The sequence below is a fragment of the Opisthorchis viverrini genome, assembly GCF_000715545.1.
Source record: "Opisthorchis viverrini unplaced genomic scaffold opera_v5_105, whole genome shotgun sequence".
In the NCBI taxonomy this organism is placed as follows: domain Eukaryota; kingdom Metazoa; phylum Platyhelminthes; class Trematoda; order Opisthorchiida; family Opisthorchiidae; genus Opisthorchis; species Opisthorchis viverrini.
In genome coordinates, this window is record NW_008751759.1 from 1421707 (window position 1) to 1447399 (window position 25693).

The 25693-nt window shown below is 47.1% G+C and overlaps 1 protein-coding gene across 1 annotated transcript in view; it reads right to left on the bottom strand.

Moving 5' to 3' along the window:
- T265_13785 (hypothetical protein) overlaps positions 1–24955 on the bottom strand; it is a gene marked incomplete at both ends in the record, with an annotated part of 30370 nt that extends 5415 nt beyond the window's left edge. The window contains 12 exon segments of the mRNA XM_009170506.1: positions 624–871; positions 961–1328; positions 1757–2098; positions 5509–5753; positions 7987–8265; positions 11581–12028; positions 13041–13519; positions 19263–19487; positions 21833–22303; positions 22678–23166; positions 23361–23572; positions 24688–24955. Coding sequence (XP_009168770.1) covers positions 624–871; positions 961–1328; positions 1757–2098; positions 5509–5753; positions 7987–8265; positions 11581–12028; positions 13041–13519; positions 19263–19487; positions 21833–22303; positions 22678–23166; positions 23361–23572; positions 24688–24955 — 4074 coding nt within the window.
- Between the last annotated feature and the right edge of the window lie 738 nt (positions 24956–25693).

Sequence of the window (25693 nt, forward strand, 5' to 3'; positions counted from 1 at the left end):
CCCCCCCCCCCAAAAAAAAAAAGCCAGTACTGTCGTATTCCTTCAGCGGAAAGCACTCGCTCCGCTGATGCGACCGAATATTGCTTGTTTTTCGGAATAGTTTACATCATTGCACTCGGACAAAAGTTGTATCGTTTGCATACGGACAAGGTGTATTGTAAATGTCCATCTTTTATGTGACCACACACGAACGAGTGGTATGCATTGTAAGGTGGCCTGTTTATTTGTCACACCAACAGCTGTGGACAAGATTACCCTTCCAGTAGTAGCCGCTTGACCTCAGGAGTAAAGGATCCTCCGGTAGGTATTGGAGGCAACTTACGACGCGCTCGATAGCTCTAACGCGGGAAGGAACTCGAGAATTCCATGACGTATCCCTGGATCCCTGTATGTGATTCAATGAACTGGCAATATGGTGCACTCCGACCCGTGCAGTGTATCTGAACTGGGGAGACAACAAACAACTGGTCGACGGAGAACAGAAGACGTGCAATTCGGACGGCAGGTATGGTATGAGATCCAATGAAGAACGAGAAACCGATGCAACCACGGGGAATAGTAAGGGACGACAATCCATTTTTACGGCTTCCAGACACAAGGCCCCGGAAGGAGCATAAACGTACCCTAGCCAACGATGTCGCTAATGCGATATCCGCGTTCTTTGAATGCCGTGAGCACTTTTCATTACGAGAAGAAGCTTCCATCTTTGTCGAACGACGAGTGATCATTTGTTTGTGCATTTTGATTGGGGGGAGGACGGCTATGCTTCCTTCCACATGAGCCAGGCAGAAAGACGAGGGACAAAGGCAGCAGAACACATGCGAAGGTCGTCCACAGGCGTCACAATGGTGCCAGGGACAGAACCAACGACCTGTCAAAGAGGGTTGTACGGAAAGAATCAAATACGGTTGTAGTAGACTCACATATCTAACACGAATTGCAATACATGTGAGTACCTACCTGAAGGAGCAGCATCCAAGTCAAGGCATTGAAGATGAAACACTTTGGGACAATCTGACTTTGTACAATAAACAAGACCTGAGGATACATCCGGAGCACTGGCATTGTCATCCACGCTCCCCAAGGTCTCCGGTGCTCCCACATTCTGTTTGGAGGGGTTGTTGGACTGAATACGCTTCGCTGTCCGACTAGCGGTGAGATCTTTCACCGGTGAACAGCTTACCGCACCAGCCACTAGTTCCTCCAGTTCACGCTCAAGACCGCGTTTAGTAGTAGGGTGCGGTTTGATTTGCACCCCGGGGGCTTTGACAATGATTCCATCAACTGCATCAACCGATTGTTTCACAGGCGGTTCAGACATGCCACATCTATAAAAAGTTCAGAACAAAGTAGAAAACGCATAAAGATCAATAACGTTGACTCGGAAAAATAAACCAGATTACTTTCAGCACACCTCTGCTTGCGGTTTTCTACGTCTTGATAGTAGTAGAAAAACTGGTAGAAGTTGATAGGCGCTGATAACAGCGTGATACTCCAGACAATTGTGAATTCGGGGACTGAGGAAGTTTCGGACAAGTTAGCACCGCGTACAACTAGGTCATTTATTGGTGGAGAAGCAATGAACGGCTGTTTCCCCCTTGGGGTGCAGTACCCACTGTTCACACACATATGGAAGGCACAAGCTATCATAAGGGCCTTGTTCAGCCTCGTCAAGCTCATTAGGACGTGATCAATTTGATCAAGTTACCCAACTGAGGCAAAAACTAAGGCATCTAGACTGGTAGGCAAGGCTTACCGATAACAGAGGTGTTCGTGGCGTAGCTCTCTGACCAGCGCGCACGGCGTGATGGAGTTAGACAGTCCGGGTGCACCAGATGAGTGTGGCCGACCTCCATTGGTATCAACCCCATTAGTGGACTTATTTGGCTCTGTGTTAGCCGCCTCCTTCCGCCTCCCACGAGAAGTGCTGGCCGCCTCTGATGGGTTCTCATCGTCCCCGTTTCGTTGACCATTTGCCGATGTGCTTGCACCGAGAAACCCTGTGCAGTTTTCAGCTCCACAACGACAATTGAGGCGTTCTTGACCCAAAGCCACGAAGTTGTAGTCAAACGTGAGTTCTTCACCAGCTGCTATGTCACTGTTTTATATTATTAAAAAAAACAAGAATTACGGACGGATGCACAAGCGCAACGTCGCGACACTAATGTTGCACTGTTCATGATGACCACATTGCAAAATGGGTAACCGAATGACGGCACGATATAACTGGAAAAAAGTGCATTCGTTTAGCTCCTGGGACAGCCAAAGTGCCACGTACCTCAAGGTCAGCATTCTGATAGCTCGAACTGTTTGGTTCTCTGTTCAAATTCTACTCCAAGATCGTTTACTAGGGTTCATCCTAAACAAACCACTCCCATTATTTATCCCGTCCAGCTGTTTAGTTGTAAAATCTTGTCTCACCATTGTTCCTATACAGAAAGTATTGCATTAAAGCAGCTCAAAATGTGTTGGCGAAAACCGGTGCCCGATGGCCATTCAGATAAATCAACCCACAAAGGCTGCCGCAAATGACTAGAGGGAAGCAATCGATCGGATGGCAATCATCATCGAGATACACGGTTTTGAATGGCCGTCTGTTGAGTGGACTCGTGCAATCAGCTCTGTGTGGGCAGGAGCCACTAACTCCATCAATCTGAGTAGAATTGGCCAGCGATCGACCAACCATAAACAAGCACCACTCCAGACTGGTCTCCACACTCGTAGTTGTCTGTTTACTAACTCTGCATTCTTTCTCTGTGAATTCATTAATTACCATTTGCGAGGTGAGACTTGCCAAAAACTTGTACGCTCGCTAAACTCCGTATTGAGTAGACGCTGACATACAGCTTCTCCGGCTTGGCCGATTACACTTTGTAAACTACCGACCCTCATAGTGGTTATAAACTAATCTGTGGATGATTCCCGATGATTCGGCACACACTGATATACCAGGCGGAAGCGAAAACTAGCAACATACTACTCGTAAGGTCACTGGCGAGGCTCAAGCTGTTTAACATGCCAAAAACGTATATTAGTACCCAATTAATGGCTAAGCCGGGCAACTCATCCACACCTTAGTAACCCGCTTATACATCCCAACAAGACACCAGCCTCCACGAATATCCGACAACTGACTGCCAGTGAGCTGAAAATTCAACTCATGTGATCCTAAAAGAGAGGCAGTTAGATTCGCTAAAAGATTCTTACTCACCTGATCAGAAGGGGAACAAGCTTGTTTTTAGTCACATTCTTGCTAATTATACAGCGATCGGGAAGAAAGTGGATTAGCAAGTGAGTTTGATCCGGCATCACTGAACATAGGTAAGTCTATCGTCCTGATGGGGGCTTGAGAATATATCTAGTTGCTTTCGCGTTCATTGAACAGTAGGGGTGGTGTCGATTTAACGATCTTCTGGTCCAGTAAACCATGGATTCAAAAAACCGGGTTGAATAAACCACTCATTTGTAGTCTGAGACAACTCCAATGAGTCTTTCGTTTACATTTGGTGCCCCAGCGAGAACAATGTTAGAAACTCGGGAACTACGCATCCCTGTCGGCGGGTTATACACAAACTCACCAACATACTTGGTGAACTTTCGAAACTACTGCATTATTTGAAAGTAGTTATCGGTTTGGGATAGTGTGCTCGGCAAACATGAGGTGGAAAAATAATCACCGATTTTGATTGGTTCTCGAAGAAGCTGAAATCGCTTTTTTAGAGGAAGAATCTCCATAGGTGTGGGAGACGAATGCGTGCGAAGCGGAGTGTTTTCAGCCGCTCACTACATGGTGTCTCGATCCATCCGCAGTAGAGACCATTCTTCACAATAAAGTTCCCCGTCAGACATGGTCTGATGTTAATCCCTCCCCCAAGAGACGTCAACACATCAGTCACTTTTGTGGCCACTCCTGTTGTTGTAAGGACCAAGAAACCACTTCTATTCAAATCCGCTAGCCTCACACGTTTTCAGTCAGGAAACTTTGGGCAAAATTGTCACGTGATCTGGTGACGAAGGACTGCTTCGATCGAGAAAGTAAAATTTCACGATACAATACTTCTCCTCCACAGCGGCTCTAAAAATATGCCAAATCGCTTCAAAGAGCTGGTAGTATGTCGGAGCTTTGTCACGCGGAAGTTTTTCGGGTAGAAGAAGTTATATATTTGTATTGTTATTGATGTTGCTCAAACACAGATTACCGACTGAGATTTTGCACCAGAACAAGCAACCCCTTTGTCACTCTGCTAGATGACACAGACCCGGTTTGCCTAGCGTTATTGATTAAACGTCGGATGACGATGTCACGGTAATAACCAGCGGATTGTTGTCCGACTGTATTCTTGGCTTGCTCCAATGTTGTTTCTACAGGCACACTTGGGTTTCACTTTACGTATTGTGACATCGCTGGGGGGTTGTAGGACCATTCGGGACGCTTGGATCGACAAATGTTATATTGTTGGCAGAACCACTCTAAAACGTAACTAAGGGAAACACCTCATTTAAGTAGTATCCTCCACGGTGTAAATTACACGGAAAAATAGGGTAACTGGTGCTCCAGAGGGCTTGTCCGGTCAAATTCCTATTGCTACGGGCCTGGAAACATCGCAGTGGTGTTGTTTCTGTTGCTACAGCTTTGATTAGAAATATCTCGCAGCTAGATGAGAAGACGTTTACAAGTGCGTGGAAACAAAAAGCACTGGTGCATCTGATCTTCCCACCATTCTCATTTCGAATTCCCTACCGAAACACAACAACCGGAGAAGTGGAATGCCTCGGTCAACATTGTTCGAGCTCAGTTAGACTTTTCTGACACCGTTTACCCTGTTCACATATCACTTGCCAAAGGCTACGTCCGCCTCATGTCCCGCCAGAACTATTCACTATGCAGCAGGTTCCACTCTGATATATCCCGTCCCAGAACGTATTCTAATGAATATTCTCAGCGTTATCACTAATAATCATTTTTGTACGATATCCTTGCAATTCTGTATGCGGAGAAGCCACACCTTGTATCGAAGAGTCAACTTCGAGGAAGGTGAAAATGGTTCAGCTCTAACACCCTGTCGCAATCCAAACGCCAAGCTACCCGAAAGAAGGTGAGATACTGCCAGATGACCCAATTCTCCAGTCGAGATGGAGGAGTCGGGTTCGAACCACAGTCCTCCGGGCCTGTAAGTTCGCACCTTAACCATTGGCCCATCTCGAACGCACCGAATGTGTAGAACAACGAGTGGACGGAGCTGAACGTGGGATCACAACGGATAAGGAGCATGACTCGGATTAGACGAGTGTACTGAAAACAACCGTGGAAGTAGTGTCTCAGGCTTGCAAAATCCCGCTCAGATGCTTTTCATAAAGATCCGCAAGTGATGATCATGTGTTGACGATAATTTTAAAAAAGCACAACATTATCAGCGAACTAGCAAAACAGTATAGTCTTTACAGATGTACAGCGAAAGAACGGCAGAAAGTGAGGGAAGACAACGAAAAAACCGCATGGTCACTAACCGCACAGCAAATAGCCCTATTCGATTGTCCCCGTTTACGGTCCACTTTTGTGTATTCAAATTCGGATCACAGCAATGATTCATGAACCGCGACAGATTGCCCTTTGGGCCTGCGTCAATAATGCGTTGCGCATCCAATTTCATCATATAGTAGTTTGTGACATTGTTCTCGTGAGCGAATCGCAGACGTCGGTTCGCTTCCTCTTCGTCGATCAAATCGCCAATGTATTCGTTGACAAATGAGCCCTAAATAGAGGCAAAACGTGAGGAAAGAATATTACGGGGGGGGAGGTAAGAGTACTGGGGAGCTAATGACAAATGACGGTAATTTTTTTTTACTGAGTACTGAAATGGGTGGCCGACAGACTATGCTTGATTGGCCCTCGCGCAACTAAAGCGTGACGCAAAGCACAGGCAAAAGTTGACCGCTTTGTCATTTACAAAAGTTAACACACTGGGGGCGATTCCTTAGTGCGGCTCGAGACTAAGCTGTGAGCATTGCATTCACCGGATCACTGACTTTTGCGGGGAGTTCATATCGCCCCAGCGAGTGTTGGATGTAAAACATACGAAGTAGAACAACGAACAGTCAGGGATCGTTTTCGAAAAAGTTTGGTGACAATCGGTAGATTTATTGCTGGGCAACGTTTCGCTTTTGACACAAAAGCTTCGTCAGTCCAACCAAAGGCATCCCTCTTACACAACTATCTAAGCACTAGCTCAACCACACAAACTGACAGAAGGTTCAAACGAAGTTCAAAAGGGACCATGAAATGAACCGAACCAGGAGAACTAGACCCTAGGCTGGACCCAAACACATGTCGGTTTTCCCACCGACCTAACACTTGTTCAACCACTATAACACACTAAAATCCCTCGGCCGACACCCAACAGAGATTTAGCTTGACTTAGCTGATTGGTTCTCCTTCCGCCTTAAATCTCGACCAACCTCGGAACCTGGTCAATTGGCCTGACGAAGCTTTTGTGTCAAAAGCGAAACGTGGCCCAGCAAAAATCTACCGATTGTCACCAAATTTTTTTTCGAAAACGATGACTACCCAATCGGTTCCGAGTATTCTTCACGTGATTGAACAGTCAGGGATATTGATAGCCGTTCTCTCGAGAAGAGTCTTTAGCCTAATCTATTTCATCTGACTGCGCCACACACTTAAAAGAAGTACAGCCATCGAGCAAGTGGATCCGCTGGCAAAAAGTCCAGCCAAGAAAGCCAAGATAATCGATGTTGGACTGATACGCTCCGACGAGGCTAGCTTCCCATCAAATAACTGTGAAACTAGCGTTTTTTGATTTTTTCGCTGTGAAAAACTACCGCGGCTGAAACCATCGCAAATATGGCGCGCGGTCCCGACACATCATCCAAGATGAAACACTTTTCAGTTAACGACCAAGCCCTGAGTAATGAATTCCTCTCTAATGCGGCCGTGCGGTCATGCACAGGAATTCAAGGTTATTTAGGCTACTCGTCTCCTGGACTTTCCGAGGGTAATCTAGAAAGGAGGTACCGTTCCTGAGGAGAGCTTTAAAAACACAAAGAGAGGAGAGAGAATTACTGCACATACACGCTGAGAAGCCTTCTTTTTCTTTAGAAATCTGCATCAGATTAGACGCCACTACAATCCTCCTCGAGGGTTTGTGTAGTCCCGTGAGTCTGCATCAAACTGCATCGCACTACGCTGGATCTTCAGCTCAGCTGGGAAGACTTCCACGTCGTGTGAGTGGGCCTAAAACTCAAACCTCACATGAGTCTAGCGTTGTGCCATTCACAGCAGAGCCAATGAAATGGAAATGGTCAGTAGTACGAAAAGAACACTTTCAGGGGCTCTAGACGCGTCTCTGCGCCGGACTTAAAATTTAGCAGGTTTGTGTGCAGACACCCAAACAGGGGCTATGCTACTGTGGCCAATCAAAATGTCAACTGCAGCTCTAGCTACGATTCATTGCACCTATCGATTCAGATGCGGTTGCGGTGATTTATCGGTAGAACTGGCGGGCGGTTTGAAACATAAGCAAACGAGCACGTCTTCAAACAACTCTGTACCATGTCACCTGACCCTAGCCAACGCTGATCGAATCCAGGGTCAAGGCGCCGGTTTGCAGGCATCAAATCGACACAAAGCCGAGTTGAACTAAACTCATTTGTTCATGTCTTGGCAGGAACCAGAGAGGTTACAGACAGTGAATTTCCTTGAGGTCGTATTGATTAATCGTTTTAAGCCTGCCCTCTGCACTCGAAAAAAAACTCCAAGACTGTTTTGGATTCATTGATTGACCACGTTATTTTAGACTCACATAAATGTTGTAACCTGAACTGCACGATACGGCGAAAAAGAATGCAAAAAGTGAATTCATCGAGCAACCTCGTTGTTCTCACTGTCTTAATCAGATTTGATAAACAGGGAGAACTCGTGGAGTTGATTAGACAGAAATAGTGCCACTACACAAAAGAGAAAATGCTTACCGCCTTGATGGGTACCAGTGTCTTCAAGCCCCAACCGCGCTCGCTTCCTGTCCAGAACGGGCGCTGCCGCGGATACAGCCGTTTGGTGAACCGTTGGTTCTGACACGCATCTCCGTTTGGACACACACTGGGTAGACATTCATAGTGAAGCTCGCGGTTGATGCATCCGCTGGATGGACCGCATGGTTCCCCTCCTGAGTTTGGTTTGCACTCACAACGAGGTGCCTCGCTTGGGTCGGTTAGTCGATAGATACGGACGGATCCCAAAGGCCAGTTCACCTGGAAATGCATTATATACAGGGTCAATGGTGTACGCCCAATATCTGTCCTGTCACAAGTGACCTTACAGTAGTTCGGTTGTTGCACCCTTTCGGTATCTGACTGCCATGCCGCCAGAAGGAAGCACGAGGGCTGGGATGCTGCCGGGTCGCCTAAACCTAGACAGGTGAAGTCGAGAGGGAGAGGTCGGGTTCGGACCTGGAACCTTCGGGATAGTAAATTCGCGCTCAAACCACTACTGAGCCATCTCTGCCCTGATCTTATAGATGAATATAGATTAGGCACTCAACCACTATGGAAGTACAGGTCTATAGTAAAGAATTCGTACTCTAAACTTCATCCAAAAAACAATACACCGACAATTTAGATGAAGTGAGCATCAAGCAATTTGAATACGGTGAATGCGTTCTCAGTGTTCTTAAGACTAGAACTTCTGGGGAAAATATTTCAATGGCCACTTGCCGGTTATTGGAACCGGACAAAGCATAGCTCCTGAACGCAAGAAGATATTCAGATTAAATAAAGGGATTCCGAGAAAGCCCGAACAGACAGTTTCGTCAAATGCTTTAAACTACTAGATAAAAAAACCTTGGTTCGAACTCAGTGGTCTAAATGTAAGGTTAGGACGGGCTCGAGACGCTCAGTGGTTGAGACGCCAGCTCACAGATCGGCATCTCAACTGCTTCTGTTTAGGTCTGGATAGACGGGCATAATCGCAGTCCTAATGCCTCTCTCTGTTGACATGACAACTAAGCACCGAAAAGGTGCTACAACTGAACGATTTCATTGATTTTTTGAAGAGTGAGATTTCTGAACTTACCATTTGAGATTTTGGGAGAGGGGCACCGGAATTAGATAATGTGCCTGCATCAGTATTCCTTTATGTATACTATCAAAACTAGCCTTTTGTTTATCAGTTAGAAAGTATCCCAACTGGGCAGTATTTCGTATGAATGTTCTGACTTGACCACGCTTAACACGCGGTCGTGCCACGTGATCGATCGTGCGAAAATCAAACACAATTAGACTGTTCTCAAACGCGTCTGTCCAGCAAAATGTGCTGGAATCGTTTTAAACACCGACCTACTCTTGCTGGCAAAAACGGAGAAAGTAAACTATAGAACGGCCAATGGAGGCGGTTCAAGATAAAACCTGACCGTTCGTGATTGCGTTTTGCAAAAAAAATGCAAGTACGTGTTGCTATTCGCCGGACGCTCGACACAAACAGTTTCGGAAAGTGAATCACTTAAATGGTATCTGAGTGCATGAAAAATGTCGTTCACTAGCAGAGGCGATTCCATTACTGATCATGTGTCCAGATCATGCAAATAGGGCTTACACCATTTTACCGGGTAATCACTCAGTAAGGTGGCTCAAGTGGTTAGAGCGCGAATTTACTGACCGGAAGTTTCGTGGTTCCAACCCGAACTCTGCCTCTCGACTTCCCCTGTCTAAGCTTGGCCAAATTGGCAGTATCCCGGCCCTCGTGCTTCCTTCGGGTGGCCTGGCAGTTAGGCACCGGATGGGGTGTTACAGCTGAACAATTTATTGTTTCCTTCATATTTGTAACAGCCACCCTGGCCATCTACAGGAGGCCAGTTGATCGCCCTGTCAGATCAAGACCATGATGGCCCTGATGAACCCAAGGGATAGATAGCATCATTAGCTTGAAATCGAACCGATCGGATGTGGCAAGCAATCCCGAATGCAGGTAAAATGTCTTGAGGCTGGAACGAGCACCGGAGATTGTGAGAATGAACGTCGGATCTGGAAGTTATTCCCCACGAATGGGCTTGGCTTGGTTGCCCGAACACGTGTGATACAATCCAGTAATAAGAGAAATAAACAGCTGTCTCCAGGATAATCGTCTGCCTCAGTCGTGAATCGGAATAACCGGGTTGCAACTGTTTGTCGAGATGCCTTGGCCATAGCAACGTTGGCTGACACGTGTGTTATGTGTTATGATATCGATCCCAGCGTACGCCGACCAATACGAATCTGTTCGTCTGCGAAAATGATCCTTATTCAACCAACAGACCGGCAGAGTAGTTGTTAAGCTGTAACACCCTTTCAGTGTCTGGCTGTCATGCAACTTGAAGGAAGCATGAGGGCTAAAAAACCGTCAGGTTACCCAGGCCTGCACAGGAGCGGTCGAGATACTGGGGTTGGGTTCGAACCAGGGACCTTCCGATCAGTAGTTTCGTGCTTTAACCATTGAGCCATGTCGGCTCGACGAAGAAGAGGCGTACAGGTGATACAGTTGATTTCCATGCACAATGGCTCAACACTGCAAAATGGATGCGCATTAAGTGGCGGTCGGTAGCATTTGCGTCGCTCCATCTTCGAAACGGAACACCTTGTCTATCCTGTCGCTAGAACGCTCCGAATCGGACGAAATACAGGAGGTTCAACCCATTTAGCAGACAGGTTGATGAACTACCGCAATCGGTTAACAGTGGCATGCCGACCGCTCCTGTCTAGGCTTGGACAATCTGGCAACACCTCGTGCTACCTTCAAGCAGCATGGAAGCTAGGCACCGAGAGGGCGCTGCAGCTGAATCATTATTTTTGCACAACCGGGTTGTCGTTTCGGCTTGGTTACCAGACCATCATGGCAGTCAAAAATATTGGACCACTCAACAGTTTACAAAACACTATCACACCATGGCAGTCAAAAATATTGGACCACTCAACAGTTTACAAAACAAATCGCTTCATCGTGGACGGCAAAAAATAAAACTCGTAATTCTATTGGACGCGCTGTTTTCTTCATGGCGACTGAAGCAATGCGACATCGTTTCGTGACAAGAGAGAAACAATGTATGAAGAACAAAAAGGTGATACAAATGTTCTTTTACCTAGCTAAAAAGAAAACGTAAGTCAACATTCTTTGGTTCAGTTCTACAAATTTCTTTGCGAAAAAGCTCGTGACGTGAATTTGACCATCGGAGGGTCATCACTTGGTGCCTGACAATTTCAACTAATTGCCGAACAGCGGTTTGATGAGACCTTTATATTGATTTTCGCCAGGTAAACGACAGTCGCACTAATTTTGGAGTCTGGCTAGATCTTGCTTGGCCTCCCGAGGTAATCGCTTCTCCCGAGCGGTAACTGTGATGTGTATACTTTGGCCCTATACGTATAGGTTAACCATTTTCATACATTGTTTACGAGGTCAATTGTTTAGTTCAATACTATAGGTTAAGCTATCAAGTTGTACTGTGTTCTGGTTACTTCGATAGGTGTCCTGAGGCTCGCAGTGTAGGAAAACATTGTTGCCGTGATTTCATTTTTGTTTTACAACCGAGGACATACCTTAATCGGTTTGTAATAATCGGGTCTCCGTGTCCGACCCAGAAGTTGACCGAATCGGTCGTGCCTGCCCGACCAACCATCAGCTGCCTGCTTTACGGCCGCAGCATAGACTTCTTTGCGTTTCGCAGCTAGAGCAGGATCGAGAGAGGACTGATCCAACCGCTTCGCTGCCTTTCCGTCTTTCGAGGGACGTAAGCGCTGACATCGGGTTGAACGAGGTCGCAGATTGGGAACGTTCACCGGTGCTTTGGAGGTAGGGTGTGTGGGGGGAGAAGACGACGTTTTATCCTGTTTCAATGGAGACGAAGAGGGCTGTTGGTTTTCCTTCGAGGAACCATCATTGCTGTTGGGCCCCAACTGCAGCAGTGGATCCTCGTCTTCACCATCGTCCATACAACCGCTACGCCGACGATGTTTTCCGCCAGACTCGTCGTCACTGGAGTCAGAACTAGCAGTAAAGCGGAAACACAAAGCAAACGTTAGGACAAGGATATAAGGAGTTCAGTGGTACCAGAACAATACAATCAGCCAAAACCCCAGTAAAGTTGATCACCTGAACCTAGGACTTATCCACAAAGATTTTCACTGCATACAATTTGAATGGAGTTCAAGTTTTTGAGGCACAGTTTTTGGTCTAGGTCTTGGCAGGATCCCAGCCCACGTACGAGCATGAGTTGCACGCTTACAAATAATCTCACGCTACATTAGCAGTCAAATGGTGCCGTCAGCCGCGTCACCCTGTTTGGTGCTAACAGCAGGGCAGGTAAGCGAAAACGGGCCAGTATTGGGGCGTTTCTCTTCTCTTTTTCACACACTTTCTTCTCCCTTCCCCCACCCCACTAATAACTATCTCCTCCATCAACCGGGATTGATGACTCCGTTCCTCCTACATCGGTTTTTGGCAGCAACACCTGCTCATCATTCGGCGTTCCCATCCTCAGATAGCTTCCAAGACAACGAAGGATCAGTGTTGAACACCGACGTTATGCTTTCGATGATGATGATAGTGCATAAATAGCGTCTTTGAGTATGTCCTGAAGTTTGAGGCATGGGAGGGTCTCACCATCACAACCAATACTCACAAGCTGAGCGAATCCGGCTTTACCACCCAGGACACACTGTTTATGCCATAAGTCGATTGATCTAACTCTTCAAAACACAGCCACGAGAAGCACCACCACACATTATTTGCTTACGCAAGAGTTCAAATCTAACCAACCAACCAGATCGTTTGCCTTTCCGATCAGGGTCGAACCACAGCGGTGGGGAGATGGTTATGAAGAGTGCTAGAGGTTTTGAACAGCTCAGGCAAGCTGGTTACATAGTCGGGCACAGAACAACCCAAATCAAAAAGCGAATCAACAAACAAACAAGGAAGATGAATACAAGGTCGATAAACTTTAATTATGTAAGATTGGACTCAGAATGAACGATTAACAAACGGTTTTTTATTTCCATACCTTGAACTATTTCCTCGTTGGTCATCTCCCTCCTCGTAAGGAAAAAGGCGAGCTCTGGTTGTCCACAAAAACACTGGATATACGGACTGGCCCCCAGCTTCGTCACAACGCGTGTGCGACAATCCGAACAGACGTAGTGGGAACAATCCGAGAGCGCGATCATACGGGACTGTTTGGGTGTCACTTGGTTCGTTTGACATGGTTTGACAAATTGCTCCACCCGTGATTGCGTTCATATGAGATAGATTGGCCGGCAAATGACGAGGATGTACCACCTCGCCAGGCCACCAGTACACACCAGTGGTTAAAGAAGCGCAATCTGTCGGTAACCGTTTATCCATGCCAACTGTTGAGGAGTGTGGGTTGGAAGTGACGTGTTTCATGGAGTTCATACTGGGTGGCAATCTGGCCCACATTATTTCACCATATCGTGGCGATCGGCCATTCATGCAGTCCTCACAAACGAACTTATCGGGGACCTGTAAACCGACAGGGATGTGAAGATTGGTAGGAGTGAGAAGTGCAACAAAGAGAGATTTGAGCTTCGATCAAAAGTACATGGATGTGGTGTGGGAACTTGTGAACAGTTCAAATCTAGGCAGTTCGAAAAACTCTAGAGCAACGAAGCAGGCTGTTGCGTGACACATAACGTGTATTTTGTTGTCTCTTCGTGTACCGAACAATACTGAATGAATAAATAGAACAGGGCAACATTTTTACCACTGGGTTGTTGAAAGCAAGGCAGTGCCAACGATAGAGCTGATTTCTCCTGTTTACACGGTTCTGAATTTCATGTTTTGATTAAGCAAACTACAGTATTTTCCCGCTTGCGGTCCTGTACACGATGTAGAACGCAGCTGCCGGATCATCACAACGTCCGGTTCCAATCAAATGAGGGACTGTCGATAAAGCTAGTATCGACGACGACTCGACTACCTCCGAAATTGAATACGGCTGTCTGCACCCGGAGCACGATGTGCTCCGCTCGTTTAAGTCGAAATCGCCCCTCATTTCTGTCGAGGTAAGTGACCCGGTATACATATACCGTTCAACCGCAGCACTCTTTCGGTGCCTAGTTGCCATGCCACACGAAAGAGGCACGAGGGCTGGGATACTGTCGGGTTGCCCAAGCCTAGACAGGGGAAGTCGAGTGGCAGAGGTCGGATTCGAACCACGGACCTGCCGGTCAGTGAATTCGCGCTCTAACCACTTGGTCCATCTCGGTCCCAAGTGACCCAGTCTCCGTATGTAAACCAGCAGACGAGACTGAAGACGGCGTTCTGTGGTAATAGGACCTTAACTGTATGCATTGGGATTTGGTTGCGAGTGTACATAACCAAGGAGAGTGTCTGTCTTCGGGACCGGATGGATTCGTGTTCTCTTTCAGCTGAAGCATGCATCTCTGCAACAGAAAAGTCGTGTTCCAAAAATAAATAAATCAGAAAATAAGACTTGAACCATAGGTCGCAGGAAGACACCATCAGTAGAACAGACTCACTAAACTTTGCGGATATTACACGCCAACAGACGAACTATGGCCAGACAGTCCCGTTAGGGGCGATAAGAGGATCGGTCATGTGCCACGTTCTGTAGGGTTTTTAAACGCCTGTAGTGAATCACATGAAGTTCCAGTTCGACTGTAACCACGCCCATTTTCTGGGTCCAAGTCACGGTCTGTCTTTTTCAAACTTGTGGACAGCACAGGGTTGGAACGAGACCACAGCCTTCTTTCGTAGAAGGCAGTGGGAAATGCTTAGACCGATAGATTTCATTCGTTATTCTAGCTATCCGACTTCTAGCCACGAGCAGCCAAGTGGCGTAGTCAAAACAACCGGTGCTCAGACCCAAGTCACCCGAATGAGATTAGTGGGCCTGGTACCAGGTCAGATATCCCTCCCTTTTTTAAATTCTGAATGAGACATTGCACACAAGTACAGTGGTCTATCATGACGGACTCGTACACAAAAACCTACTCGCCACATCCTTCATCGAGAGGTAGTTAGACAAAAAAAAACACCAAAAAGGGCTGCGAAATTGAGTGTGCACCGTGGTCTTCAATCAGCCAGATCAGTTCAGCCTTCGGGCTCACTGTTTTTCCAGTCGACTCAAAAGTGTAATGCGGCATGCGACCGTTGGGACGCAGAAATATACTCAAAATATACAGAGCATTGAAAGCAAATTACCGCTTGGAAATAAAGGCTGGACTAGGGTGTGATTCACACCATAAATAAGAGAATCTTGGGGAATAGACGAATCGGAAGATGGTCATCTGGAAAATATGGCGTGAAACAACTAACCAACATCGTTCACCTGTAATATCCTTTCATTGTCTAACTGCCATGCCACACGAACGAGGCACGAGGGCTGGGATACTGCCAGGTTGTCCAAGCCTAGACAGAGGAAGTTGAGAGGCAGAGGTCGGATTCGAACCACGGACCTTCCGGTCAGTGAATTTGCCCTGTAACTACTTGAGCCATCTAGTCCCCAACATAGTGGACTGTCACTTCGAATAACGCTGATGGATCACTGTGCGGGACAGACATGCGCCTGATGCTGAGTAGCATGTAAATCCAAGAGAAAAAGAATGAGGGAACAGCGGGGGCGGTTCTAAAGCGGGGCCCGTCATCGTGAAATCACATGGGAACAACTAGACAGTTGTAACTCCCAGTTCAATTCAGTTTGACAACCGCGAACCACTTATATATGTGGCAACGGATAGCGTAAGACGGAAGAGGACGATGTGAGCAGAAGACAACTGAAAAGGAGTGAGCTAAGGAATAATTGTAAGGGACCTGATACAAAAGCGTCTGACATCTTCGTTTCGACGAGTACCCACATTAATGTTGTGCGTGTCGGATAACTCAACAGAGCGGATGTCACGCAGGTACGACCCACTACTACGTTCTATATGCCCCGGTCGTGTTGCCCACCTTGTGGTGAACTTTCCGGACACAACCTGCTTCAGCGAAATCGGTGCGGCGAGGCGATAGAACATCGGGTATAAGGAACACAAAGCCAAGCCAACAGAGTTGGTGAAGTTGGATCAACTCATCGATTTTCCGCGAAAAAAAAACACTGGTCACACTCCATCACTGACAATCCGAAGTTGTCACAATATAAGTATAGTCGCTCGAAGGCATGAATGATAAAAAACACGAGCAACCTATTTTGTCCACGACGGACTTCAGAAGCGTAAACCGACACTGGATACAGTGCCACGTTGTAGACTCTGTCTTTCACCTAAATCCCCCCAAGATGAAGAAAAACAGAACGGGCCCTAGTGATTCCAAAATCCTTTTTTTCCGTAATTCTGACATCCCATGTGATGCAGTTACTTATGTAAGTGAATTCATACACTATCTCTAATGACTCAGTGGTTAGAGCGCGAATTTACTGACCGGAAGGTACGTGGTTCGAGCCCGACCTCTGCCTCTCGACTTCACGTGTCTGGGCTTGGGCAACCTGGCAGTATCCCAGCCGTCATGCTTCTTTTAGGTGGCGCGGCAGCTGGGCACCGAAATGGTGCTATAGCTGAATTATTATTGATTATTTGTATCTTATCTCCGATCCTGATGCCACAATCAGCTCTGGTGGGGTAGTCACCCAGTCTTGGAACAGTAATTTTTGATCTGAAGGTACAAAACGTACCCAAATTGCGTGGGAACGGTACTCAGATCATTTCGGATAGTATGTATGCAAATGAGTGCATGATGGCCCACGTCAATCGTAGAATACACCCGGACCGCCACATGCACATGGCTAACCAGTCCGCTCTGAGACCGCTGGAGACTGAACTACGCAGACAGACCCAACTAGTCCGTTTTGGTTTGTACAACAAAAGATTACACAAGGCCACATGTGAAACCGCCAGAGGACTAGCTGGAATTTATCCTATGAAGCTGAAGCGAGCCTGGTGATCTCTTGTACTCTGACAGATAACCGTGCATTTCATACTGCTGTTCCGGAGAGAAACAGTACAAAAACGGACAACACAATCAAGTGGGTAGGAATGGCACACCACAAGGGTTCGATAGGTTTGGACAGTGGTTCTTCCGTGAAAAACAGCTAGAGCTCGAGGTACCTCAGTGGTTAAGGCGCGGACTTACTGACCAGAAGTTAGGTGGTTCGAGCCCAACCGCGTTTCTACCGTTCCTGTCTACACTTGTGCAGCCTGGCAGTATCCCAGCCCTCGTGCTTCCTTCGGGTAGTGTGGCAGCTAGGCACCGAAAGGGTGTTACAGCTGAACGTCTTACAACAAACGTTCGCAAAACGGCATCAAGTTCCTCTCTGTATGTTTAACTTCTAAAGATTGGTACAGGCCAAACACTTTCACCTACGCAGCTGGTGACGTCGTCATTGTTTCAGTGAGGTGGCAGGGTAAAGTATTGGTGTAGTAATTAATGACAGAAGGATACGGTCCAACAATAGAACTGCTACCGCGCAGGACGGCTATTTCGATAGACATCCAGACTATGTAGCTTTAGTTCACCCGTGACAGTGCCTTGGGAGTGAAGTGGCTCAGTAGTTCGAACCCGACCTCTGCCTCTTGATTTCCCCCGTCTAAGCTTGGGCAACCTGGTAGTATCCCAGCCCTCGTGCTTTCTTTGGGTGGCATGGCAGCTAGGCACCAAAAAGGTGCCATAGATGAACGCGCCTTAATTCGACTCGATACTCACATGCGTTAACTGAAAGTTGTCAAAAGGTCCGGACACCCTTCGAAAAATACACTCATTTGCATATCAATTTGGTTTTTACGGGAGACTCTACTAAATCTCTCTCATTATGATATTCCCCAACTGAATGTGCTGCACGAAGGCCAATTCATGTTTCGAGACGTCGCAGTATATTTTTTCATAGAGGAAATTACGCACACGGTTGCAGACAAGTGCCAGTGTGTATGTACCACTGTTGCTGTCAGTGGTGACAGACATGGTCCAACTTGCATAGCTAGTTCGCCCTCACCGGAAAGCACCAATAACGCGCAGTAAAGGGGTTGTTCTAAGAGAGCCGAACCCTCAATCTTCCAGACACCCTCTGGGATTCGCCACGATCGACAGTGGTGAGCCAGCACTCAGACAGGACACACGGTTTGAATTACGGGGTCTGGTGCTGAGCAGCTTCTCAATTGACTTATGAAGTGTAAAAATCGCTCAGCTGTAACACCCTTCCGGTGTCTAACTGCCATGCAACCCGAAGGTTGCACGAGGGCTGGGATACTGCTAGGTTATCCAAGACTAGATAAGGGAAGTCAGGAGGCAGAGGTCGGATTCGAACCACGGACGTTCCGGTCAGTAAATTCGCGCTCTAACCACTTGAGCCATCTCGCCCTTATGAAGTGTTTTAGTTTCTAAACAGACTGCGTTTAGTTTAAAAAATCCCGAATCTGAATTTCGCGCCACCGGTTGGGGATGCTAAAACAAGCGGGTTGTTGATGAATAACTTACAACGAAATTGCCGCTCTCAACCAACCCAAGTCTACCTGATCGACCGGAAGATGTATCGTATGGGCACCACTGGTGATTGTAAACCAGGACGAGACATTTCCGTCCCCACATCCGCCACTAGTCAACAAAACACTAGCGACGTAGACGATCAAAGTTTGAAGCTTCCAAACTTCCCTCACAGCCTACAAAAAGCCACGGTTACAGGGAATTTTTAGGTAGTCAGTCTGATGCCCCAGCAATGTTCATCGACCGGCGATCACCTTCAGTAGGCGCCGGTCCATTACACCTATCTCACTAGGTGATGGATAAAATTGTGGCAGCTATAATGTTCACAGCGTACCGACAGAGAGTTGAATACAGTTCATCCGGAGTCCCTCATTATGGGTTGATGACGTGTACAACGGAAACCATAGAGCGAGTGCAAGGAGCAGCTGTGGACTTCGTCAGAAGCAATGTCTCAAAACTACATTGACAAAAATTTACGGGTCAGAACAGTGTAGAAGAAACTTCGCTAACGGAGTTAACCGATGATGAAGTGTCACAGAAAATCGTTCAGCTGCAACACCCTTTGGCTACCTAGCTACCATTCCACCCAAAGGAGACATGAGGGATGAGATACTGCCAGGCTGCCTAAGCCAAGACAGGGAAAGTCAAGAGGCAGAGGTCAAATTCGAACCACGGACCTTCCAGTCAGTCAAACGGCGCCAGTTAGATCACAGCTTCCGAAACATTCTAGTACAAACTAAATCAAAGGTGATGGGAGACCGACATTAATCACCTCATCAATCTTCAAGCAATCTTCGTGGAACGAGGCAGGACAGCTTTCACAGCAAATAATCCGGCCACCTTTGGAACAGATGAAACACCACGAGACGTTTGTGGATCGGAACATGGTGGCCAGGGCGGCGTCAGGGAACGGGACTTTCAGACTGTCAGGGATGAAACTGAGGGATTGGTAGTTGTCCAACGAGTGCCGAGGACATATGATCCAGTTTGGAGCAATCTGAAGAAAAAGAATTCGCTTAAAGTCAACAAGGTGGAATAGTCATCTCAACAACGAGGCTTAGAAAAGATTCAAACAAGAGCGAAACAAAGCCCAAAACGGTTTGATTTGAGCACGGAAGTATGTGCCGAATCATCGTAGCAGTGCGCCCACATATTGAACAAAAGGAGAAATCTGGTCATTTTTTGCATGTCTCTGGAAAATGTGGTTTGTGAGTAAGTCAATATCCCATATGATTATCGATCAACTCCCGCATACACCACACGAAATGCGTTAGCTTGGTGCCCCCACACGATCTGACCTTGCACGCGCTTGTACAGAAAAACTGGAGACCATTGCTCTGATTGTCCAACCGCAAACAGCAAGAAAAATGGAGATTTCGCAGCTCGATTCGTACTAAAAATTCCCCCATGGATGTGACCCGGGAGTCTGAATTAGTTTCTATTACAAATGAGTGCATATTTGGTTTCAAGTAGAACATAAGGTTGACGGAGACTCGGGGACTGCGCCTACCTGATGAGCCCCAAATAGGGCGAAACCGGTCGTGGGCTATCGACGGATTTTCAGCAACCTTATGAGTAGTACATTACAAAGATATACATGTATCGCGATATCTCGAATATCGTAGCGACTGAAACATGAGGCGGCCTGGTGCAGCTCATTCAGTTGCCTCAGAACGTCATAAACGAGAGATTCAGCTGGGTTCCAGGTGAGTCTCTCGAAAAACCAAATTAGTTTGCAAATGAGTTTTTATTCGCTGGTTTCTATTACGCCCTCAACTGCTGACCCGAACCATTTATCCACTTTTCTGTTCTCTGCACACACACGCACTCCAGGCGAACAAGTAGCTAAGGGAACGGAGTCGAGAAGGCTCAGCAGTTGAGGCACGAACTCAGTAAACGGAAGATCCGCGGTTGGATCCCAACTTCGGCATCTCGAGTGCTTCTGGTTAGGTTTGGGCAACCTGACAGTACCTCAGACTTCGTGTTTTCTGCGGATGGCAAAAATAACTACTCACTGAAAGAGTGTTAACAGCTGAGTGATCATTTATTTATGTTTATTTAAGGAAATGGGCCAAAGTCGAGTCCAGTGTCCCCCTTTTAAGTATATACTAAGATGAACAACTGTCTCAGAACAGGAAAGGGATTATTCGAACGAACATGGTGTGAACACGGATGTAACACCTTCCTTAAGTATTACAACAACCCAAATACAGGGCCACGCTGGGGGACTGCGATGTGAACTCGACATCTGAATTCGATGTATGAATTCAACCGTATTTCGGAAATGTGATCGAATCAAGAAGTTGAGGCCTTCAATCCAGGGGGGCAACAGCAAGACAAGGAGAGAAACGATTTTCTTCATATCAACGCTTCAACAGGCGATTGGGAAGGTATGCGCTAGAATATTGCCCACCAATCACGTTTCACAAGATTCGCGCCATCGCATTCTGAATCACTGCAAAACGTTGGTGGTTGATCAGGTAACCGTTGATCTGTTCACCGAACTTGGCAATTAGTTTGCGAACGTTTCACCGGTGCGCAGTTGGGTGGCCGCCCACTAGTAACTTCAGCTGGCCTGCTGACGAAACGTATGCAAGCTAATTGCCAAGCTCGACGAACAGACCAACGGCCAGAAGACCGGGCCGCTTGCCGGTACATCACCGAGCCGAGTTCTAACTGTTAGAAGGTATCGACCCAGCAGCCAATCTTGATCCACTGAATGCGGTCAAGAAGGCGTCCAAATTAGTGTAATTACAGGATGTACGTTTCGTTGAAAAAAAAAACCATAGACGTGGTCTGCCCTATTAACTAAGAAACGTCAGGAACTTTTTACCACATGAGATTCCTTTTCACACTCAACTTTCTTTAACATTATGTGAAATAATCAACAGCCTACACGCATTTGCAAATTAGGTCAAGGGACCTTCAGCGACCTTATGAGTAGTGCGTTCCGTCAAGCAAACTATGTGAACTAGCCATTAGATGTGGAAGGGACGTAGGTGTGCATTTAACGGCTTCGAGCAGTTTTCGATGCACTTAGCAGCCCGAAGAACTTCAGAGACCTGGAAAGGTGCATGTGTGCCTGGTGAAGATCCCTCCTTAAGAATATGGTATTGCTGGATTGCTGGAGATACATGAAACCACCCTACTGTGAACGCTGTTACTGCAACCTTGGTTACATGCTGGAACATAAACTGAGTCACCCTAGAACCCAAAAATGCACGCAAAAGCGGAACGCGCACAAAGTATGGTTCGACTCGGGAAGTGGCGAGCTCGGTAGAGGGGCAAACTGTGTAAGCATCAATAGCACAAGAGAGTAAAGTGGAAGCCGGTTTCACCTACCTCTTTGCTCCCAGCTGGTAAGCACCAGTCGCCTGGATGGTATGCTGCAGGACAAAGGAAACAGCGGATGTAGCGGGGAGTTGGTCGAGGTATCGTTCCGGGAGTTTCCACCACACAAGCAAGACATGTGTGAGATGGGCATGAAAAGGCACCGGCACGTCGTTCGCGTACCACAGTGCTGAAAGGTGGCTTTCGTAGGCAGCTTGGATGAAACCACTTTCGACAGGGTTTGACGGAACAACGTATCATCTGGTCCGCTTCCTCAGTCCTTTCATTCTCGTGCGGTGTGGAGGCGGGAATTTCAGGGACTGTATTTACAGTAGTCGAGAGAGGGTCGTTAGGAGGCACTTCAGTTCGGGTGGGAGAAGAAGGAACGCTAACTGTCGGCGTGGATATGTCATCAACGGCCGTTGAATGATCTGGAATCGGAGTTGGTGGACGAGCAAACAGGGGCACAAATGGTTGGGTGAGCTGAAAAGTAGAAAGACATAGCAGACTTTGTTGCCTCACTCCCTCCAAGACTGAAAGTTGTTGAATCAATGGAACAGAAAGAACTAAACAGGCTATACGGTTTACTGAATACTTGAGTTAAAACATGAGATATAAAGGTTACTGAAAGCCTGATATTTTGGACTCGTCTAAAACACGTTGGTGTGGTGTGATGAAGTCCTTAGCAGCATTACGAACGCAGAAGACGGTTTAGACCGTTTACAAAGTAGCAAGGGAAGCTTTGTGTAATGATACACTATGCAACATCAATGTCATGCTGTCGATGATGATGATGATGATGACACTATGCAACAAACATTCCGTGAAGTCTTATCGATTATATGAACTGAACTCACATGGCAGATGAAACATCGTCTCAGTCCGGACAGGCACAATTCACAAACGAAACCGGAACGGTGTCCCTGAGCGTCATCTGCTACTCGTTCCGGTTCGTTGGGGACACCATGTTCCAAAGTACCTTCCGTCAGAACTGCCTTCGGGTCTTGGTTGGACGGCCCGTTGACAGTGGTTGCTGCCGTCGGTTTGCTCTTCATCACCGGTAGATCTACAGTGCGCGCGCAAGCTGGGTGGACATAGTTGCCACAGCCGCCGACGCAAGCGACAATTTCCGGATACTGCAGCTCAACTGCGGATGAAGCCTGATCCATTTGGTTCTTTCTCGTGCCAACAGCATGTTGGTCGAAGTCTGGGTGAGGTAAGGCTTCTTCTCCCGCGCCACCGCATGCACAACACACGAAGACGCGTCGAGAAGCCACATTAATAAATCGTAAATTCTCGAATTCGAAGCTGTTGGCCAGGTCTTTGTTCGAAAAACCCGATGGTGCCTGTCGTTCGGAAGCGAAAAAAGTTAGGTTAACCCAGGATAGTCAATAAAATGAAAATCCGAGAATCGACGATAGATTGGTTGAATCCAATAGCGTCGGTATGTTTGAAAGAAAACGGGTGTTGCCGTAACACAGAGATCAAAGAAACAACTTGCCTTTGGCTCAGCAAATGTATCGGTGTGCTCTCCGTCCACATGATTCAATCTCGAATGTTTCCCGAACTTGGAGCGCTTCATGATGCCTAGAGAACTGAGGGAAGTTGAGGAAGAATGGGCTTGACGAAGTCCGGTCGAATGTGAAGCGGAGTCACTATCGCTGTTTGAGCCATCCGATTCGCTCAAAGAGTCCCCGTGACAAGGTTTGGCCGAGGCACGTTTCCTCTGACGGCCGGGAAGCGGGAAGCGACCTGTGGCAAAACACGGACGAGACATACAGTAGTTTACTTCACTACTAATAGTACTACGTAAACGAGAGAACGCCACATCAAGATCGACAGAAAATGGGTTGTCATCTACCTTGGAACAAAGCTAGCCCTATTGAACAGGTGGAGTCCAACCACCGAGTACAAATGTGTCAACACAATCCTTTAGTCTGTCCCTGGTGGGAGAGTTCAGAATAAGAATTTGAACCAGCATGGAAGAAATCATCCCCAACATGCCACACTTCGCTGCAATTCACTGCACACTGTTGAGACAATGCATTTTCAAGCGGGGTTCGAGACGGGTCAAGCTGAAAATGGGAGTTGGTTGCCCTCGAAACCCAAAAACGCACAGCTTCCCAGGCGAAGAACTCATGAAAACGGTAACATACAGTCTACTTTGGGTTTTGTCTGGTTGTCACTTGTCTTGAAACCGTGTTTTTGTTTGTGCGGACTGTGAACAGTCTACTTTGGGTTTTGTCTGGTTGTCACTTGTCTTGAAACCGTCGTGTTGGTTGTGACGGACTGTGATCGTTTTTGTTCTCATTCGTAGCGGGCCATCCGTTCGATCGGAAACACATCAGAATGGGCTAAGAGGTGGTTCCCGTCTTGTTTTACCCGTGAAAGGCGGCCCCATTGGGAAACTGTCACCTAATACACTTCAGCTTGATTCAGTCAAAGCAAGAAGGTAGATTTGTTGATCGGATTGCTCGAATCCAAAAGGCTTGAACTCGAAGAATGAAGAGAAAATTCACCAGTATGGTCTAAAGAGAGCGGTAGAAGGCCATCAGTGAACCAGACGAAAAAAGAAACAAGTTGAAAAGGTGCCTCGATGGGCAACTGGTGTAGAATGAGAGTGAGGGCAGCAGATCCCCCCCAGGAGGCTCCATGGAGACGAACAATCAGCAAACCACTTAACAGGTGAGTTGAGCAATTCGTTTGCTCACAAGGAAAAGCGCCGAAGCGTATGCATATTCTACAAGCGATCGATTATACGGATAACGTATGGCATTTTTGTCATCGTGGAAAAGATGCGGCTATGTTGTGGGGGGAACCGGACTAGGAACTTTCGAAATCGTCGGACTACGCAGCAGACTACTTACCGAACGTGCTACTCAGGCCACTTTTTTGAACTGAGTTCGATTCCAGTTCATGATATTTAGGATCGAACATCCAGGGGAAAAGTGCTATGCGCCTGCCTGGTTCCGGTTTGGATAGCAGGGCCGCCTCTGCAACTTCCCTGGCCAACTGCCATGCCGGTTGAAGGCTCGGTTGTATAACGAATTGACATAGAGCCTGAAAAACGCGAAAGACATCAGAGGGACGCTTGATAGACTCACTTTCGACACAATGATACTTAACCAACACCATGGAGAATGCGGCTTACACGGAAAGTTCACACAGTCTGAGCAATCTGAGATTAAAGTTTGAACTAAGCCGTTGGTTTCACAACTGACTTTCACCTGTCCTAAGATATCACACACTCGTCAATGCCACAAACAGAGTTTCATCCTTCGTTGCATACAAAAAGGGCTCGGTGCAGGACTCGCTATCAACATTCCTACCTAGTTGCCTTTGGTCGTCTTTCTATTTGGGCTCCTGTGTAGCGAAGACGTCTGATTCCGCATTCGCTCAAGTGGTTAGGGTGCGGAGGTCCTCTGCCTCTCAAGTTCCCCTGTCTAAGCATGGGCAATCTGGCAGTATCCCAGCCCTCGTGTTTCCTTCGGGTGGCATGGCAGCTCTAACACCGGAAGGGTGTTAGAGCTGAACGATATATGCATACATCCTAGTTCCCACCAACTGGGATCACTAGTGAGACTTAATCAGTGCTGTCTCCTGGAGAAGGATCCAACTTTCATGCGCGTCAGGTGATCGATCTTTCAAATATCACATTATGAAGTACCACATATGTGGTACACAGTGCATCATACATTACATAGTATTGTCCGTCTGAACCGCTCGTAATACGATAGGCATAAGGATCGCCAACTTGGGGTGCCACTAGAAACATTCATGTCCGACGGAATCCCATTAACTGAAATAGGCTGATCCTAAAATCAGCCTGATTTTGCATTTTGACTTTTGATTTTTATTTTTCAATGTATCACC